This window comes from Danio rerio, chromosome 8, assembly GCF_052040795.2.
Source record: "Danio rerio strain M-AB ecotype USA chromosome 8, GRCz13ab, whole genome shotgun sequence".
NCBI lineage: Eukaryota > Metazoa > Chordata > Actinopteri > Cypriniformes > Danionidae > Danio > Danio rerio.
Window position 1 is genome coordinate 42114116 of NC_141028.1, and position 15392 is coordinate 42129507.

The following is a 15392-nucleotide window of genomic DNA, read 5'->3' on the forward strand; positions in this document are numbered from 1 at the left end:
TGTATAATTCATAGTGATGTAGAATAATTTTTAATATAAAAACTAATTTCTAATAACTGATTTATTTAATATTTACCATGATGACAGTACATCATATTTTGCTGGATGTTTTTCAATATACTAAAAGTCAGTTTAAACACTTGACTGGGTTAATTATGTTAATTGGGTTAATTAGGCATGCAAGTAAGGGTAACTAGGCAAGTAATTTCTGATAATGGTTTGTTCTGTAGCCAATCCAAAAAAAATAAAAAATTATATTGCTTAAGGGGCCAATAGTATTGACCTTATTTTACAAAAATAAATAAATAAATAAATAAATAATACATTCCAGCTAATAATACTTTATCCAGAAGAAAAACTAAATATTATAGGAAATACTGTGAAAATGTCCCTAATTTGTTCAATATTACTTGAGCGGAATTTGAAAGTAGAAATTTTGCACAGGAGGGTTACTAATTTTGCCCTCAAGTGTAAATATTTTACTAATGTACGGGAGTGCGGGGCACAAAGTAACGTGGGGTTAAATGTAACATTCCTAATAACCAATTAAACCTGTTGGGGAATAAGATAAACAGTTTAATAAAAAGTCTGGTGTCCAATGATGAAGCAATTAAAAAATGAAAAATTTACTGAAGATAGTTTGCAGTTCTATGGCAATAGGGTTTCACACTCTGAATGAGTTTGCAGGCCGATCTGACTTACAGTACAACAATGCAGCAATTATACTCTTTACACAAGTCCAGAAAAAGTGGGATCCAGGTAAACAGTTCTTATTGGTTACAGTAAAAATAGACAATTCTAAATGTGTGCGTCAATGAGGTAGTGTATCTAGCTCCAGATATGGATGGCGACATGGTTCTGGGGGTTAAGTCAACTCTAAATTATTAAGAGTTTTAAGGTATTTACTCAGGATTAACCATGATATGCTTGCGAGGTTTTCACCACAGTGTCATCAGACGTCTTCCTGCCAATTATTGAACAATTTAGGCAACATTTGGATGAGAAACACAGAAGAAACCATTTTTTTTTTCAGAATAAAAGTATTTTTTTATTATACTCTATATTTTTTATTTAGAAGAAATCTGTGGACGTGTGAACGTAAAATCTTATATTGTTGTGATTACCGTCTTCTAGGCTAAAAGATGAAACCATTTTGAAAGATGCAAGAAACACACAGTGACTGCTAGCCAATTTTGAGCAAAACACCTCACAGCGGGGTTAGTTGTAAGAGGCTGTAACAATTCGGCCCCACACTGTTGAACACCAATAAATCCACAAAATATATATATATTTTTTTAATATAAAATATTGTTTTAATAGAAAACAAATATTGTTAAAAATGCTAATAAATCCATCTATTAACAATGATAATGGATAAATGCAAATAGATTTAAATGCAATTATCCAATAAAAAATAAATAAATACATAAACATGCTGTGCTTTGTAGAATAAAAAAGAAATGAGCCAAGTACTGAGGAAATATAGCTACTATTTAAATTAAACTGAATTTAAATTAATTGTGTTAAATCTGCCTTTTAATGCATTTTTTTTACAACTTTCCCCACAGGTGGGGTCAATAGTAGCAATTTTACTCCTGGCACTTTTGGCAATACTGCACAGAAACCATAGGTTCGGTGATCATAATTCCAGTGCTCATTTGTAGGAGAGGCTTGTGTGTTGTTGGTAACCAAAATATGGTTCGTCTAACCCTGGTCTAACCCCATTACTTTGTTCATTATTTGACCAACATGTTACTTTGTGCCCTGCTCTTCCCAAGCATATTTGTAAGTTCTGATGTTGTTGTTATTTTTTATTTTTTATTTTTTTTTAGGGATATTCATTTTTATTAGGATAGGACAGCTGATATTACAGACAGTAAAGCAGAGAGGGAAAGGTAATGGTAGGACCACCGCTTTGGTGATGTTTTGGCTGGCCATTGAGCTAAATTTGTTATGATAACCTGGCAACCCTTGTTTGTCAGAATGTGTGGTAATCTGTTTTACAGTTAAAGTGAACTGTAACTGACCACTGTCTTCAAAACTAAGAGGGTAAATAAATGAAAAGATATTTAACACTTATGTCCTCTAAAGTAGCCTAATACTACCAAAATTCTGGCTGCTTTGAATCATCAAGTGCAAAGAATAATACAGAGACATCTGTGTAAGAGAAGTGCGAACCAGCTCTTAATTGGATCCTTTAAAAATCCTTTAAGCTGGTCTAAAGAAGTTGTGCTGCACAGTCCGGGATGAACACAGTCTACCACTATGTTGGATAATACAGAAGATAAAAAGGAATCAGATTTTTCCAGTGAGCAGCAAGGGACTCAGTCTCCGATTAATGTTTTGCTTTCAGAGTCGGTGCTCAAACCTACATTGAAGATCAAAAAGAAAGTAATAACAGAGGAGTATAAGCTTGCAGGACAAGTACTCGGAATAGGCATTAATGGAAAGGTTTGGGAGATATTCCAGAAGAAAAGTGGCAGGCACTTTGCTTTAAAGGTAGGCTATCTATTTAGTTTACTTTTATTAGGCAGCTTCACAACCTAACATTATTTTTTTTACATTTTCCACAGCAAAGATAGGAATGGCTGTTGGTCAATGATTTTTGTTTACAGTAAAGTCTTGGTTCAGTTATCAATTTCTCCCCCCACCCCCATTCTGCTACATAGTTTGAGTCCACATCAATAAATCTCTTTGGTAAATGGGATCATTCTGGTATTTCTGGGAACAAACTGATGTTTCTATGCTGTAAAAACTAACAGTGCCTCAAATATTGTATAGTGTTGTATAAGTGCCTCAAAAACTTTTCTATTAGAGTTACAGGAGGGGCTTAAACAGGAGTACTTAAACTATAGACTTTGTAAATTCCTTCTGCCAAAACATTCATCATTGGTTCTGCGCAGGGCCATCGCTTAAGTTCGGAAAGCCCGGGGGTGAGGTGGTGGTGGGGGGTAAAATTGGAGTAAGATTTGTAGCAGTTCAGTTTGTCTGCTGTTCTTCATGCTCTTAAAACACTCATTTGCAGATGTTGCGTGACAACCCTAAGGGTCGACGGGAAGTAGAGCTTCACTGCAGGGCATCAAGCTGCCCACGCATTGTAGAAATTGAGGATGTATTTGAGAACTACTACCAAGGCAAAAAGTGTTTGCTTCTCGTCATGGAGTGGTAGGTCTTGTTAAATGGTTTTAATACCACATTCTTAGAAATAAAGGTACAAAAGCTGTCACTGGGGCTGTACCTTTTCAAAATACACTTTTAAACCCTACAGATGCACATATACCTTAAAGGAACATTTTTGTCCCTGTTGGGTATACTTTTGTACTTTTAAGGTACTATGAAGTACACCAGTGGTTCCCATTCTTTTTTTGCCTGAGACCCCCTTTTTCCTTGGAAAATATTGTAAGACCCCCCTCAACATTTATTGATAATATCGCTCATTTAAGTTTGCAGTAAGGATGACAAAAATTTTTTTTTTCAAACAAACAGTATGTTTATTACTATATCTAGATATGTTTAAGCAAAAATAATAGCCTAATGTAAACAAAGGTCATTTTTAACTGAAAAACGTAAGCCTTTGGCCTTTAAATTGGCCATATATACTAGTTGCTAATTGGTTGCCAATTTTTCTTTAATGTTTTTGGTCAGTAGCTGTGACGTCCCTTATCTCATTTTGGGTGTGTGTCAATTTTTTTGCCTTGCGCTCAATACATTATCTGAGCTGATTTGGGCTTCCTCATCTGGGTCCAGTATGCTTGGCTCATTACTATTAGCAGCTGAAGGCAAATTAGTGAGACTCTATCTTTTCTGTGGAGGACGAATTACAAATTTGTCCAATTTTTGGTCAAAATGAACTAAGGTAACAATGATCGTAATGATTCTCCTAATTGTCCACTGCTAAAAATGTTAAAAATATGACGTGAACCCCAAAGAGCTCGCTGAGGCCCCCTTGTGGGCCAGGACCCCCCTGTTGGGAATTGCTGAAGTACACAATTGTACTTTTTTAGGTGTACATATGTACCTTTATAGTACAAAAGTGGACAAAAAAGGTATAAAAGTGTACCTTTAAAAAGGTACCACACCAGTAAAACCTTTTGTACCTTTATTTCTGAGCGTGCAATATACTGAATTATCTTCAACAGATTAGATTACTTTTTTGGCTTTTTATTTATTTTTCAAATAGCTTTAAGATTTCTTTTCCTCATATAAGTAAAAAATCCATTATTATTTTTAACCTAAATGCAATCTGTTACTTAAACAGTATGGAAGGGGGAGAACTCTTTCGCCACATTCAAGAACGTCGTGATCAAGCCTTCACTGAAAGAGGTACACATCAAACCCATACACACACACTGTCAAAAACATAGTTGAGAAAACTGATCACATCACATAAATTAATTGTCTTCTTCCCCTCTTTTTATACTTTCCTTACAATGAGTAGAAGCCTCCGAAATAATGAGAAGTATAGGAGAAGCTGTTGAGTTTCTGCATGGTATCAATATTGCACACAGAGACCTCAAGGTAAGCAACTCTATAGCCAAAAATCTGACATTTATTTTAGGGTTATTACAGAATATGTTTATTTTACTTTAATTCTGTTCTTTTAAAGTCATACAATTACCCCTAAAACAATTGATAACATTCCACAAAAATATTAATGCTAAACTAACAAATGTTGCAACAAATCATCAGTAAATGAAAATGATTTCTAAAGGATCATGTGACACTGAGGTCTCTATCAAACACCTGGTACAATATAGCGCAAGATCTGTTTGGTACGATTTGTTGCTATTTTCAGAAAAGAAAAAAACGCAACCCTAATTTTTAAGTTTTATGCCGCATTCTTTAAATTGTAATTTAAAATTTAGAAATAGCTTTGAAACAAATCTTTGCTCTTAACAAAAAAAATTAAATATGTAGGCTCATGAATGTCTTTAGTGGAGTGCGTACAACACCGTTTCCTTATCAAAGTAAAGAGTAAAGGTAAAGTTAAAAGAAGATAAAGAGGCCGAATGAAGGGAGCTCGTTCTTTCTCGTCACAGCAGATGGTCTGTTTAACTGATAAAATAGCAAATGCACCATGGCGCGACGCAACTGACTTTTAAAGGGAATAGGAGATGAGACTCTGGTTTAATGCACGTTATGCTCAAAAACACACTAATAACTCATTAAGAGAATAAGCACAACCTTGTTAGACCAGGCACCGCAGGGCAAACTGTATTTTTTATTTTTTATGTGTTAAAAGTAGATTCAGACATGCTCGTACTGCTTTTGCGTCATGCTTTAGACTTTGCGTCTAGATCATTAAAATAGATAAAAATGTATAAAAAATTACACGCTCTAACTAAATACATTTCACAACATTTTTTTTACTGGTTGTAAACTGGTAATGTAAACTTTGTCAAGGTACTATTTTAAAAGATAAAGAAAAATTTCAACCAGAGAAAAACAAGCCATTGTTTAGGTGGTGTCTAAACCTTGGCTGATGTATAATTAAAGGGATATGGTTCATCTAAAACTGAAAAATCTGTAATCATTTACCCACTCTTTACTAGTTCTAAACAAGTTTGACTTTCTTTCTTCTGTTGAATATAAACATAGATTTTCTGTGTTCAGCAGAATGAAGAAACTCATAAAGGTTTGGATCTACTTGAGGGTCACTAAAGAGTGTGTACATTTTTATTTACCATTTAAGCCATAAAATTGCTTGTTTTCCCATTAACACAATTATATTATGTAATTGTTGGGTCATGCAGTGATTTTCATTTTAAAATATATTTATTTGCATTTAAAAACACATTACTTCATACATGACAGTTTAATTATTGCATTAAAGCTATGAAACTGAGGAGACCTTCTCAGGACAAGTTCAAAACTCAGCATTAAGTTCTAATAAAAGTCTAATAGTATGATTAAAACCATAAAAAAAAAAAAAAAAAAAACATCCGAATATTTTACCATGTATTACTTGTGTCCAAGTCTTCAAAAAGTTGTGTCTTACATCTATAGAAGAAGATATCTTTCCTGCTAAAATATATTGAAACAACAGTCAAACTGTTACAACATATTTTTACATATTACAATATTCAACTAATTAATTAATACATCTTTTATATGGCAGCCAGAAAATTTACTGTATTCATCAAAGCAGCCGGATGCCCAGCTCAAGCTTACAGATTTTGGATTTGCCAAAGAGACCACATCCAACAAATGCTTGACCACCCCATGTTATACACCTTATTTTGTTGGTAAGCAACCTTTTTGAGTCTCGTTTGGAATCATAACACAATGATGCTGACAACTGCTTTCTTTTTCAGCCCCGGAGGTGCTTGGTCCGGAGAAATATGATAAGTCATGTGACATGTGGTCATTAGGGGTCATCATGTACATCTTGTGAGTGTAAATTATATTAGTTCCTTATACTGTGATATTTTTAATTTAATTTATAACCAACATATATCCTCTTAGATTGTGTGGATATCCACCATTCTATTCAAACAATGGCTTACCACTGTCACCGGGAATGAGAAAACGAATACGGAATGGCCAATATGAATTTCCAAATCCCGAGTGGTCGCATGTGTCAGAGGAAGGTAATTGTATTATATGAACATGTTTGTTCAATATTGCAAACAATATTACTCACTGTGTGTTTTTTTCCCATTTTTTTTTAGCAAAACAGCTCATTCGACAGCTCCTGAAAACAGATCCTACAGAGAGAATGACCATCACAGAATTCATGAAACAACCTTGGATCAGTGTGAGTATTGACATTTTTAGGGTCCTCAAGCACATAAATGAAGAGTTGAGCACTTTTAGCTTAGCAAAAATCATTGAACTAGACTGTTAGCATCTTGCTGGAAGAGTTTCAATAATTTTCCTATTCAAAGCTGGACTATTCATCAGTTACATCTTGTACTAAGGCATATGGAAAATGGAAAGTCATATTTTCTACTCCAATATGTCTAGAAACTTTACTCTCATTCTAGCATAATATGTTAGAAACTTGCTGCTGTACCATGACTGCAGCTGGCACAATGCAGCAGGCATTACCTAGTTACCCAAGGAATACATAATATCATTGCCCTTGCCACAGCCATGATACAGCAGTTCAAGTTCCTTGATCATTACACTAGTATCTAGATGCAGCCTTTTTGATGCAAGCTGGGATTGCATCTCTCAGCGATGCAATGTCAGGCACAATGCACTCAATGAAGCTAGTGACGTGACTGTGAGGGGTAGGGTTAGTGGTGTGATTAGGTGAGCCCATTAAAAATCATTGCATGTTGCTCAGTTTGCACTGCACCTGGTCTGTATCCACACTACTCTTGCCATTCGCCATTTTGGCCCACAACTCCAAATTAGAAAAAGAAGGGACAGTATGGAAAATTGAAATGAAAAAAATAGTGATTTTTAAATTACGTTGACTTTCATTTCATAGCAGACAATACAACAATCATTATGCGTTATTTTTTTTTTTAATAAACGTATTGCAATGTTGGTTCTTGCAACACATGAAAAAAAAAATGGAACAGTAAAGCATTTACCACCTTGTAATGTTGCCATTCCTTTTCACAATACTTAAAAGACGTTTAGGGACTTAATTTTGTCCCATTCCTCCTGCAAACAAGTCTTAAGATAGGTCTTTGTTGTTGCATTTTGCGCTACAAAATGCACCACACCGTCTCTGTTGGAGACAGGTCAGGACTGCAGACTGGCCAGTCAACTATCTGCATCCTCTTCCTCCACAGCCAGGACTTTTTAATATGTGCAGAGTGGGGTTTTGCATCATCTTGTTGCTTGGGTGTCCCTGGAAGGAAGGCAGTCTATTGTACTCCAAAATCTCTATGCACTTTGCAGCATTAATGGTACCATCACAGAAGTGCAAGTTACCTGACAAAACCCTTTACTATGACAGACCTTTTAGACTTTTTACTGTTAACAGTCTGGATGATCCTTTTTTCTTTGGTCCAGAGCACATAACGTCCATTTCTCCCCAAAAATATCTAAAATACTGATTTATCTGACAACAGTACACGTTTCCACTGTATGATGGTTCATCCCAGATGGCTCTGAGCCCAGAGAAGTTGACGGCGCTTCTGAACACTGTTAACATAGGGCTTCATTTTGGCACAGTACAGTTTTAACTGGCATTTGTGGATGTAGCTACATACTGTGGTATGTGACAAAGGTTTGCCAAAGTAGTCCTGAGCCTATGTGGTGATATCGCTTATAGATGAATGATGATACTTGATGCAGTGCCACGTAAGGGATCGGAGATCACAGTTGTTCAGCTGGTCCATTGGTCTTAGTACCCAAGTCAAGCTTTAAACAGAAAAACTATCAGAAGTCTTTATTATAATTAATTTTTGAGTGAGACGATAATGATCTTGAAATTTAATTCAGTTATTTATTCTAAACTAAGTTAAAAGTGCTTCCACCAGAGATTGGCTGAATGGATTGAAATATGGTAAAGTAAAACTATGAGTGTTTCTTTAAATACATTTGGAGATTGATGAATTTTGCATGCAGACTTTTAAAAACTACTTTTTAAAAATCGGTATACATTTGTTTGGTAAAATTAGGGGACAAACATCATCATGACCTCATCAAGATGTCGCCGTAGATGGCCGCCTCGTTGTGGAGCTCTCCAGTGTTTGCACTGCTTTTGTTAGTCTGTCCTGTTTTATGTTTATCAAACACAATCAGTTACAACAGGGATGAGCTGCTAAACATTCGGCAGTGCACAACAACTTATCAAGAACCGTTTTTTGATTTCTCTGGCATTTTGTGGAACATTGTAGTCGGCGGAGCAGCTGCAATGTGAAAACGCTACAAGACGCACAAGTGTGGGAAGCGAGCTGGCACGCTCGTCAGGCTGAGATAGCGCAGCTTCAGAACGGCGCTGCCGAGCATCCATCTGGCGAATCTCCGCTGTCTTCCTAACAAAATGGATGATCTACTTCTGCTCACATGCAAAAACAAAAACTTTAACTCTGCTGCGCTGTGTTTCACGGAAACCTGGCTAAACGAAGCCATTCCGGACAGCGCATTACACTCACCGGACTTTCAACTGTATAGAGCAGACCGCAATACAGAGTCAATCTGATCTGATCACAGAGACAAAACAACAACACCCGGACTCTGTTTTTATCATACTTGGTGACTTTAATCAGGCAAAATTCACACATGAGCTGCCTAAATTCAAACAGCACATTACATGCGCCACCAGAGACAATAACATTTTGGACCATTGCTACACCACAATAAAGGATGCATATCGCTCCGTCGCCAGAGCAGCTCTAGGACTCTCTGACCACTGCCTGGTTCATTATATACCAACTTACAGACAATAAATTAAAACTACTAAGCCAGTATTAAGGACTGTTAAGAGATGGACCAACGACAGAGTAGGTCCTACAAGCTTGTTTTGAATGCACTGACTGGAGTGTTTCTGAAGCTGCAGCCACAGACCTGGACAAGCTCACAGAGACTGTAACATCATACATCAGTTTCTGTGAGGAGTTATGCATCCCTACCAGGACCTACTTATCATTTAACAATGATAAACCATGGTTCACACCAAAACTCAGACAGCTTCGTCAGGCCAAAGAGGATGCCTACAAGAGTGGTGACAAGATCGTGTACATTCTGGCCAGTAACACATTGACAAAGGAGATTGGTGTAGCTAAAAAAAAAAACTATGCCAAAAAGCTGCAACACCAGTTTTCAGCTAACGACCCAGCATCAGTGTGGAGAGGCTTAAAAGGTTTTACTAATTACAACACACATTCCCCCAGTATCGACAGCAATAAACATCTTACAAACAAGCTGAATATGTTCTACTCTAGATTTGACTCCTTTGACCAGACACCTCACACCCTCCCGGACCATCTTCCTACACAGCCATCAACACCATATCAACACAGCTCAGACCATCTCTCTATACAGCCATCAACACCTCCAGCCATCTTCCTCTCCCCCCCTGAACTTCAGATCAGTGAGGATAATGTGCGTCAGATCTTCAGTAAAGAGAAGAAAAGCAAAGCACCAGGCCCAGACAGTGTTTCACCGCCTGTCTGAGAACCTGCGCTGACCAACTGGCTCCCATTTTCTCACAGATCTTCAACAGATCACTGGAACAGCGCAAAGTTCCATACTTCTTTAAGCGCTCCACTATCATTCCAACCCTGAAGAACCCAAAGATCACAGGACTCAATGACTACAAACCTGTTGCCTTAACATCCATAGCCATGAAGTAATTCGAAAGACTGGTGCTGGCATATCTGAAGGACATCACTGGACCCCTGCTGGACCCTCTACAGTTTGCCTATAGAGCAAACCGTTCTGTGGATGATGCAATCAACATGGGATCTCATTATACCCAACAACATCTGGACAAAACAGGGAACTACGCAAGGATTCTGTTTGTGGACTTCAGTTCTACCTTTAACTCTATCAAATTTAAAACTGACCCAGCTATCTGTTCCTAGCTCTGTCTGTCAATGGATCACCAGCTTTCTGACAGATATACAACAGCTGGTCAGAATGGGCAAAATCACATCCGACAGCCGCACCATCAGCACAATTCCCCCCAGGGATGTGTTCTCTCCCCTCTGCTCTTCTCCCTGCACACCAATGATTGCACTTCAAAAGACCCCTCCATTAAACTCATTAAGTTTACAGACGACTCTAATGTTATCGGCCTCATCTGGAACGGTGAAGAGTCTGCATACAGAGAGGAGGTGGAGCAGCTGACATTATGGTGCAGATACAACAACCTGGAACTGAACACGCTCAAAACAGTGAAAATGATAGTGGACTTTAGGAGAAATGCCCCTGCACTCCCCCCACTCACCATCATGAACAGCACTGTGGCTGCAGTATAATCATTTAGGTTCCTGGGTCCCACCATCTCTCAAAATCTGAAGTGGGACATTCACATAGACTATTGTGAAGAAAGCCCAGCAGAAACTGTACTTCCTTTGTCAGCAGAGGAAGTTCAACCTGCCACAGGAGCTGCTTGTACAGTTCTACTCAGCTGTCATCCAATCCATCCTCTGCACTTCATTCACCATTTGGTTTAGCTCAGCTGCCAAAACTGACTTCCGTAGACTACAGCGTATAGTCTGGACTGGTGAACATATCACTTGCACTACCCTTCATACACTGTACTCTTCCAGAGTGAGTAAAAGTGCTCGCAAAATCACTCTGGACGCCTCACATCCAGCACACTACCTGTTCGAACTGTTACTGTCTGGTCGGTGCTTCAGAGCACCAAGCACAGAAACAGCCAGACACAGGAAAAGTTTCTTTCCTCAGGCCATCTATCTCATGAACGGTTAAATTGTCCCCAACTGTGCAATGAATATGTGCAATACTCTCTCATACGCACTTGTACAGCACCTATATCAATATAAAATGCAATACTTTCTACATTCGCATTTATACACAGCGCCGTATAACCTGTATATTTATAACAAATCTGTACACACAATTCAACATCCAGATTTCTTGACTAACTGCATCTCTGTTTAATGTTTGTCATCTTTTTTTTTTTTCTCATATTTATTTTGTGTTGTCACTTGTCACTTTATGCACACTGGAAGCTTCTGTAGCTAAAACAAATTCCTTGTGTGTGAAGCACTCTTGGCAATAAAACTGATTCTGATGTACTCATCATGTACATTTTGTTTTTATAAATATTACTAAACATGTAATTACGTTCACCTTTAGTAATCTAAGACTTCACTCACATACTAATATGTGTCTTTCTTTCTGGTGATGCATGCAGAAGTCAGTGAAGGTTCCCCTGACACAATTACACACAAGTCAAGTTCTCACAGAAGAGAGTCATGTCTGGGATGAGGTCAAGGTCTGTTCTGTATGATGTGTTAAGACATTTGAAATGTACATGAAAATCAATTTTAAAATGAAACATAATTTTTTTTCCGAAGGTTTGGGGTTAGTAAGATTTTATAATTTATGTACTACTTTTAATAATAAAGTAATACTACTTTTATTCAGCAAATATACATTAAACAATTTGAAAGTGTTAGTAAAGACATTTAGTAACATAATATTGTGTCATTTGGAATAAAATTATAATTATGTTTATATAATTTCTTATGTTCCAAATTACTAGTATAATTACTTCTGAATGACTTAAGTAGAATGGAAAAAATAAAAAGTGAAAAAAAAACATTTAAGTTGTAATATTTCACTATATTACTGTGTTTGTGTCTGTAGAAAAGCAGCATTGATGAATATAACAGACTTACATACAAAACACTTACCATCCCAAATCTTTTAAACATTTATGTACCATTAGAATTAAAATTAGTTTCAAACACTATACTTTGCTGTGACTTTAAATCTATAATTTGTGTAATTTTAGTAAATCCATTGTTTGTGTAAATACACAGGAAGAGATGACCTATGCCTTATCAACAATGAGAGTAGACTACGAACAAATAAAGATCAAAGCAATCGAGGACTCATCCAATCCTCTCCTTCTGAAGAGAAGAAAGAAAATGGCGGCTGCAATGAAAGAGGCACCAGGACTGAATCAAACAAGCTTGGCTGTAAATTTGCCTACCTCCTGATCTTGCCTATAGCTCCTGATCTTGAACATTAAAAAAAATGTTAAACATCTTTTTTTTTTTATTCATGAATATGCAAATATGACCTTTAAATATCATTTAACCTCTATCACTGAAAACTTGTCATTGCATGCATATTAATATTTGTGTTAATATCTGAAAGCATGTCAAAGGGTTTGATGATAAAAAGTGTTTTGGTTTTTGGAAATGCAAAGTTAACCCAATTATTCACCATTTAGTACACATCCTCCATATGTTAAATGTGCTGTGTGTAAGATTTTTGACTCTTCTAAAGCATAAAATACCATAATACGTTTGCACATATTTAAGACACATGCTAAGTGAACATTCTTGTTTATCTGAAAAACCATGCTGAAGTCAGATATTCTGCTTTGAAAATCAGCATTAAGTGCCGGAACATCTATCTTTGTTTTGGTCCCTTTAACCTACCCAATGTCAGTGTAGCCAGTTATATTTCAGCACCCCTGATTGCTTTGTTGGAAAACCACTTATTTGATTCATTCAGTCATAAGGCTCTCAAAGCACGGATCCACGACTGAAATGCGACCTCCGGTGGACCGTAGCAGCCTCCAAAATAAACACAGATTCCACATTCCACATAGGTACGTGGTTATATTAATTAGCAAATAATACAAATATTACGAATGTAAACATTAGGTAAGCAGGTTACATTGTAACCCCATGTCCTAACAACATGCTACGTGACGAGATTTGCAGTGATAAGCAATTGGGCTGTTTGCACCAGGCTCAACACAACAGAAGTTTAAGCCATTCAGAAATACAGCCCTTCAGAAGCACAGAATTTATGTGCACATACTGGTTTACAATCTAATTAGTACATATTAAACCACTTCAACATTATTAAATATACATGCTAAATCACTTATATGTGTTGGCTTGCTCTGAGTGAGTTTTAAAGTTCAATTTCAAACAGTTTATTTTATTTTCAAGATCTGAGGTGAACTATCCGCTGCTGCTTTCTGTAGTGTATGACAATAAATGTCACATAAATGGCATTCAAACTCACATTATTAGCATTTAACACTGAGTAAAGCACATGGGGTGTACCTGAGGTGATCATTGCTAGTTTTCTGTTGTTCAGCTGCAAGAAACAGAAGTTGTTTCTAAAATATAAACTTCAGGTGCTGGTTAGGACAAAAACTCCTTTTAAAATAGAAAATATTCCTTCTAACGTGTACCCTTGCTTTTATATAGAACACGATTTAAATCTGCGTTTGTTAGTGTTATCTGCTGTTGCATGCGTTTTGAACCAGGGGTGCAATACCAGGTTCAACCACTGGGTTTCAAACTTACACACTGCACCTTTAAATCTTTTTGAATTTCTTTCCTGATATAAAAATATAGTTTTGATTATTGAAGAAACCAGAGCAATAAATGCTGCAATTTATTTAAATACTTTTTTTTCTGCTACGTAGGAAGGTGATCATAGATTGAACTATGCCTTAGTGTATTGTACACATAAGCTGCGTCCCAAATGGCACACTATACACTATGCACTCATGCACTATGTACTTATGCACTTACACACTCAACAGCATAGTATATGTATGTAGTGGTGTCCCAAATGGCACACTAATGTTTTTTTACAAAGCGGAAATTCAAACCGTTTCCCTGATGACGTTTGACAGTTGCCAAATCAGTGAAATAAACAACAGAATTATCAAATAATACCTGCCGTGAGTATTGCCGCATTCACCATCGGGAGGCGCTATAATCACTTTCGTAGGAGAATTTTGCTTTCACCATCCAAAATAAATAAAGTTATTCAACATGTGCGTCCGATAGCTCCGCCCCTTCCGCTACGTAAGGAAACATGCAGTCGTTGAGTGCGTGAAGTGTCCATCATTACACACTTCATTTTAGCGGCTGAATGAGTGCATCATCCGGGTAATTAAAGTGCACTAATTATTTTTAGAGTTTTCAGTGTGAACACACTACTTACACTATTTATACTACAAAATGGCGTAGAATAGTGCATAAGTATGCGATTTGGGACGCAGCTATACATTTTGGGGTTAGTAAAAAAAATTACCATTGTTGTTTTTTGAAACATGTGGTAACATGTTAAATAGTGGGCAGAGTGCACATAGACATATATAATATTATGTACACATTCTAAACAAAAGTTGGTGTTTGATGTGATCTCTATTGGCACCAAGCATGCCTTGGATATGTAAATACCAGCTATTTTCATCTAAGTCTTTTACATTTTCTGAACTGCTGTAGTAAACCAGTTAGGATTGTTCTTTATCGTTAAACATACGTTTATCATTCTTTGTTCTGTGTATACTTCAGAGGCAAAATGCTACTTTAAAATTCCATTACAAAACGAACTGATCAACAGCCAATAAACAGCACACTAAAACATTACATCATCATCTTCGTTATATAACACACATTGGTATGCGTTAATTAAATAAAGCATGAGTAAATCCACATTAAGCCTAAGAAATGACTTCTCGTTAACCATTCCCTTGTGATAAATGAACGAAAGACAAATTGACTCCATATGAGTGTTTTCCATATTATGTGAGTTCTGCCAACATGATGTCATTAAGTGCACCACAGTTTGTATATATAAAACAAACTAATAAATTGGTTGTGTTTTCATGCATTCCTTAATTGCATGGAATTTATTTACACATAAGAACAACCCCTTCTGTTCATTTTAATTTTACATTGATACATAATGAGTCCTTGATTTGTAACCCTTTGATATTTATGACTTGCGTATACTTCGTTTTTTTTTTT

At 36.6% G+C, this 15392-nt stretch overlaps 1 protein-coding gene across 2 annotated transcripts; it reads left to right on the forward strand.

The window, feature by feature from the left end:
* Nucleotides 1–1837: 1837 nt before the first annotated feature.
* Nucleotides 1838–12632, forward strand: mapkapk2b (MAPK activated protein kinase 2b). Of its 2 annotated transcripts, NM_001101803.1 has the most exon segments (10): nt 2220–2499; nt 3026–3165; nt 4259–4323; nt 4439–4518; nt 6119–6245; nt 6315–6390; nt 6466–6590; nt 6672–6757; nt 11792–11872; nt 12423–12632. In NM_001101803.1, coding segments are annotated over 10 exon segments (1194 nt in total). In that variant the 5' UTR covers nt 2220–2265; the 3' UTR covers nt 12603–12632.
* The last annotated feature ends 2760 nt before the right edge of the window (nt 12633–15392 follow it).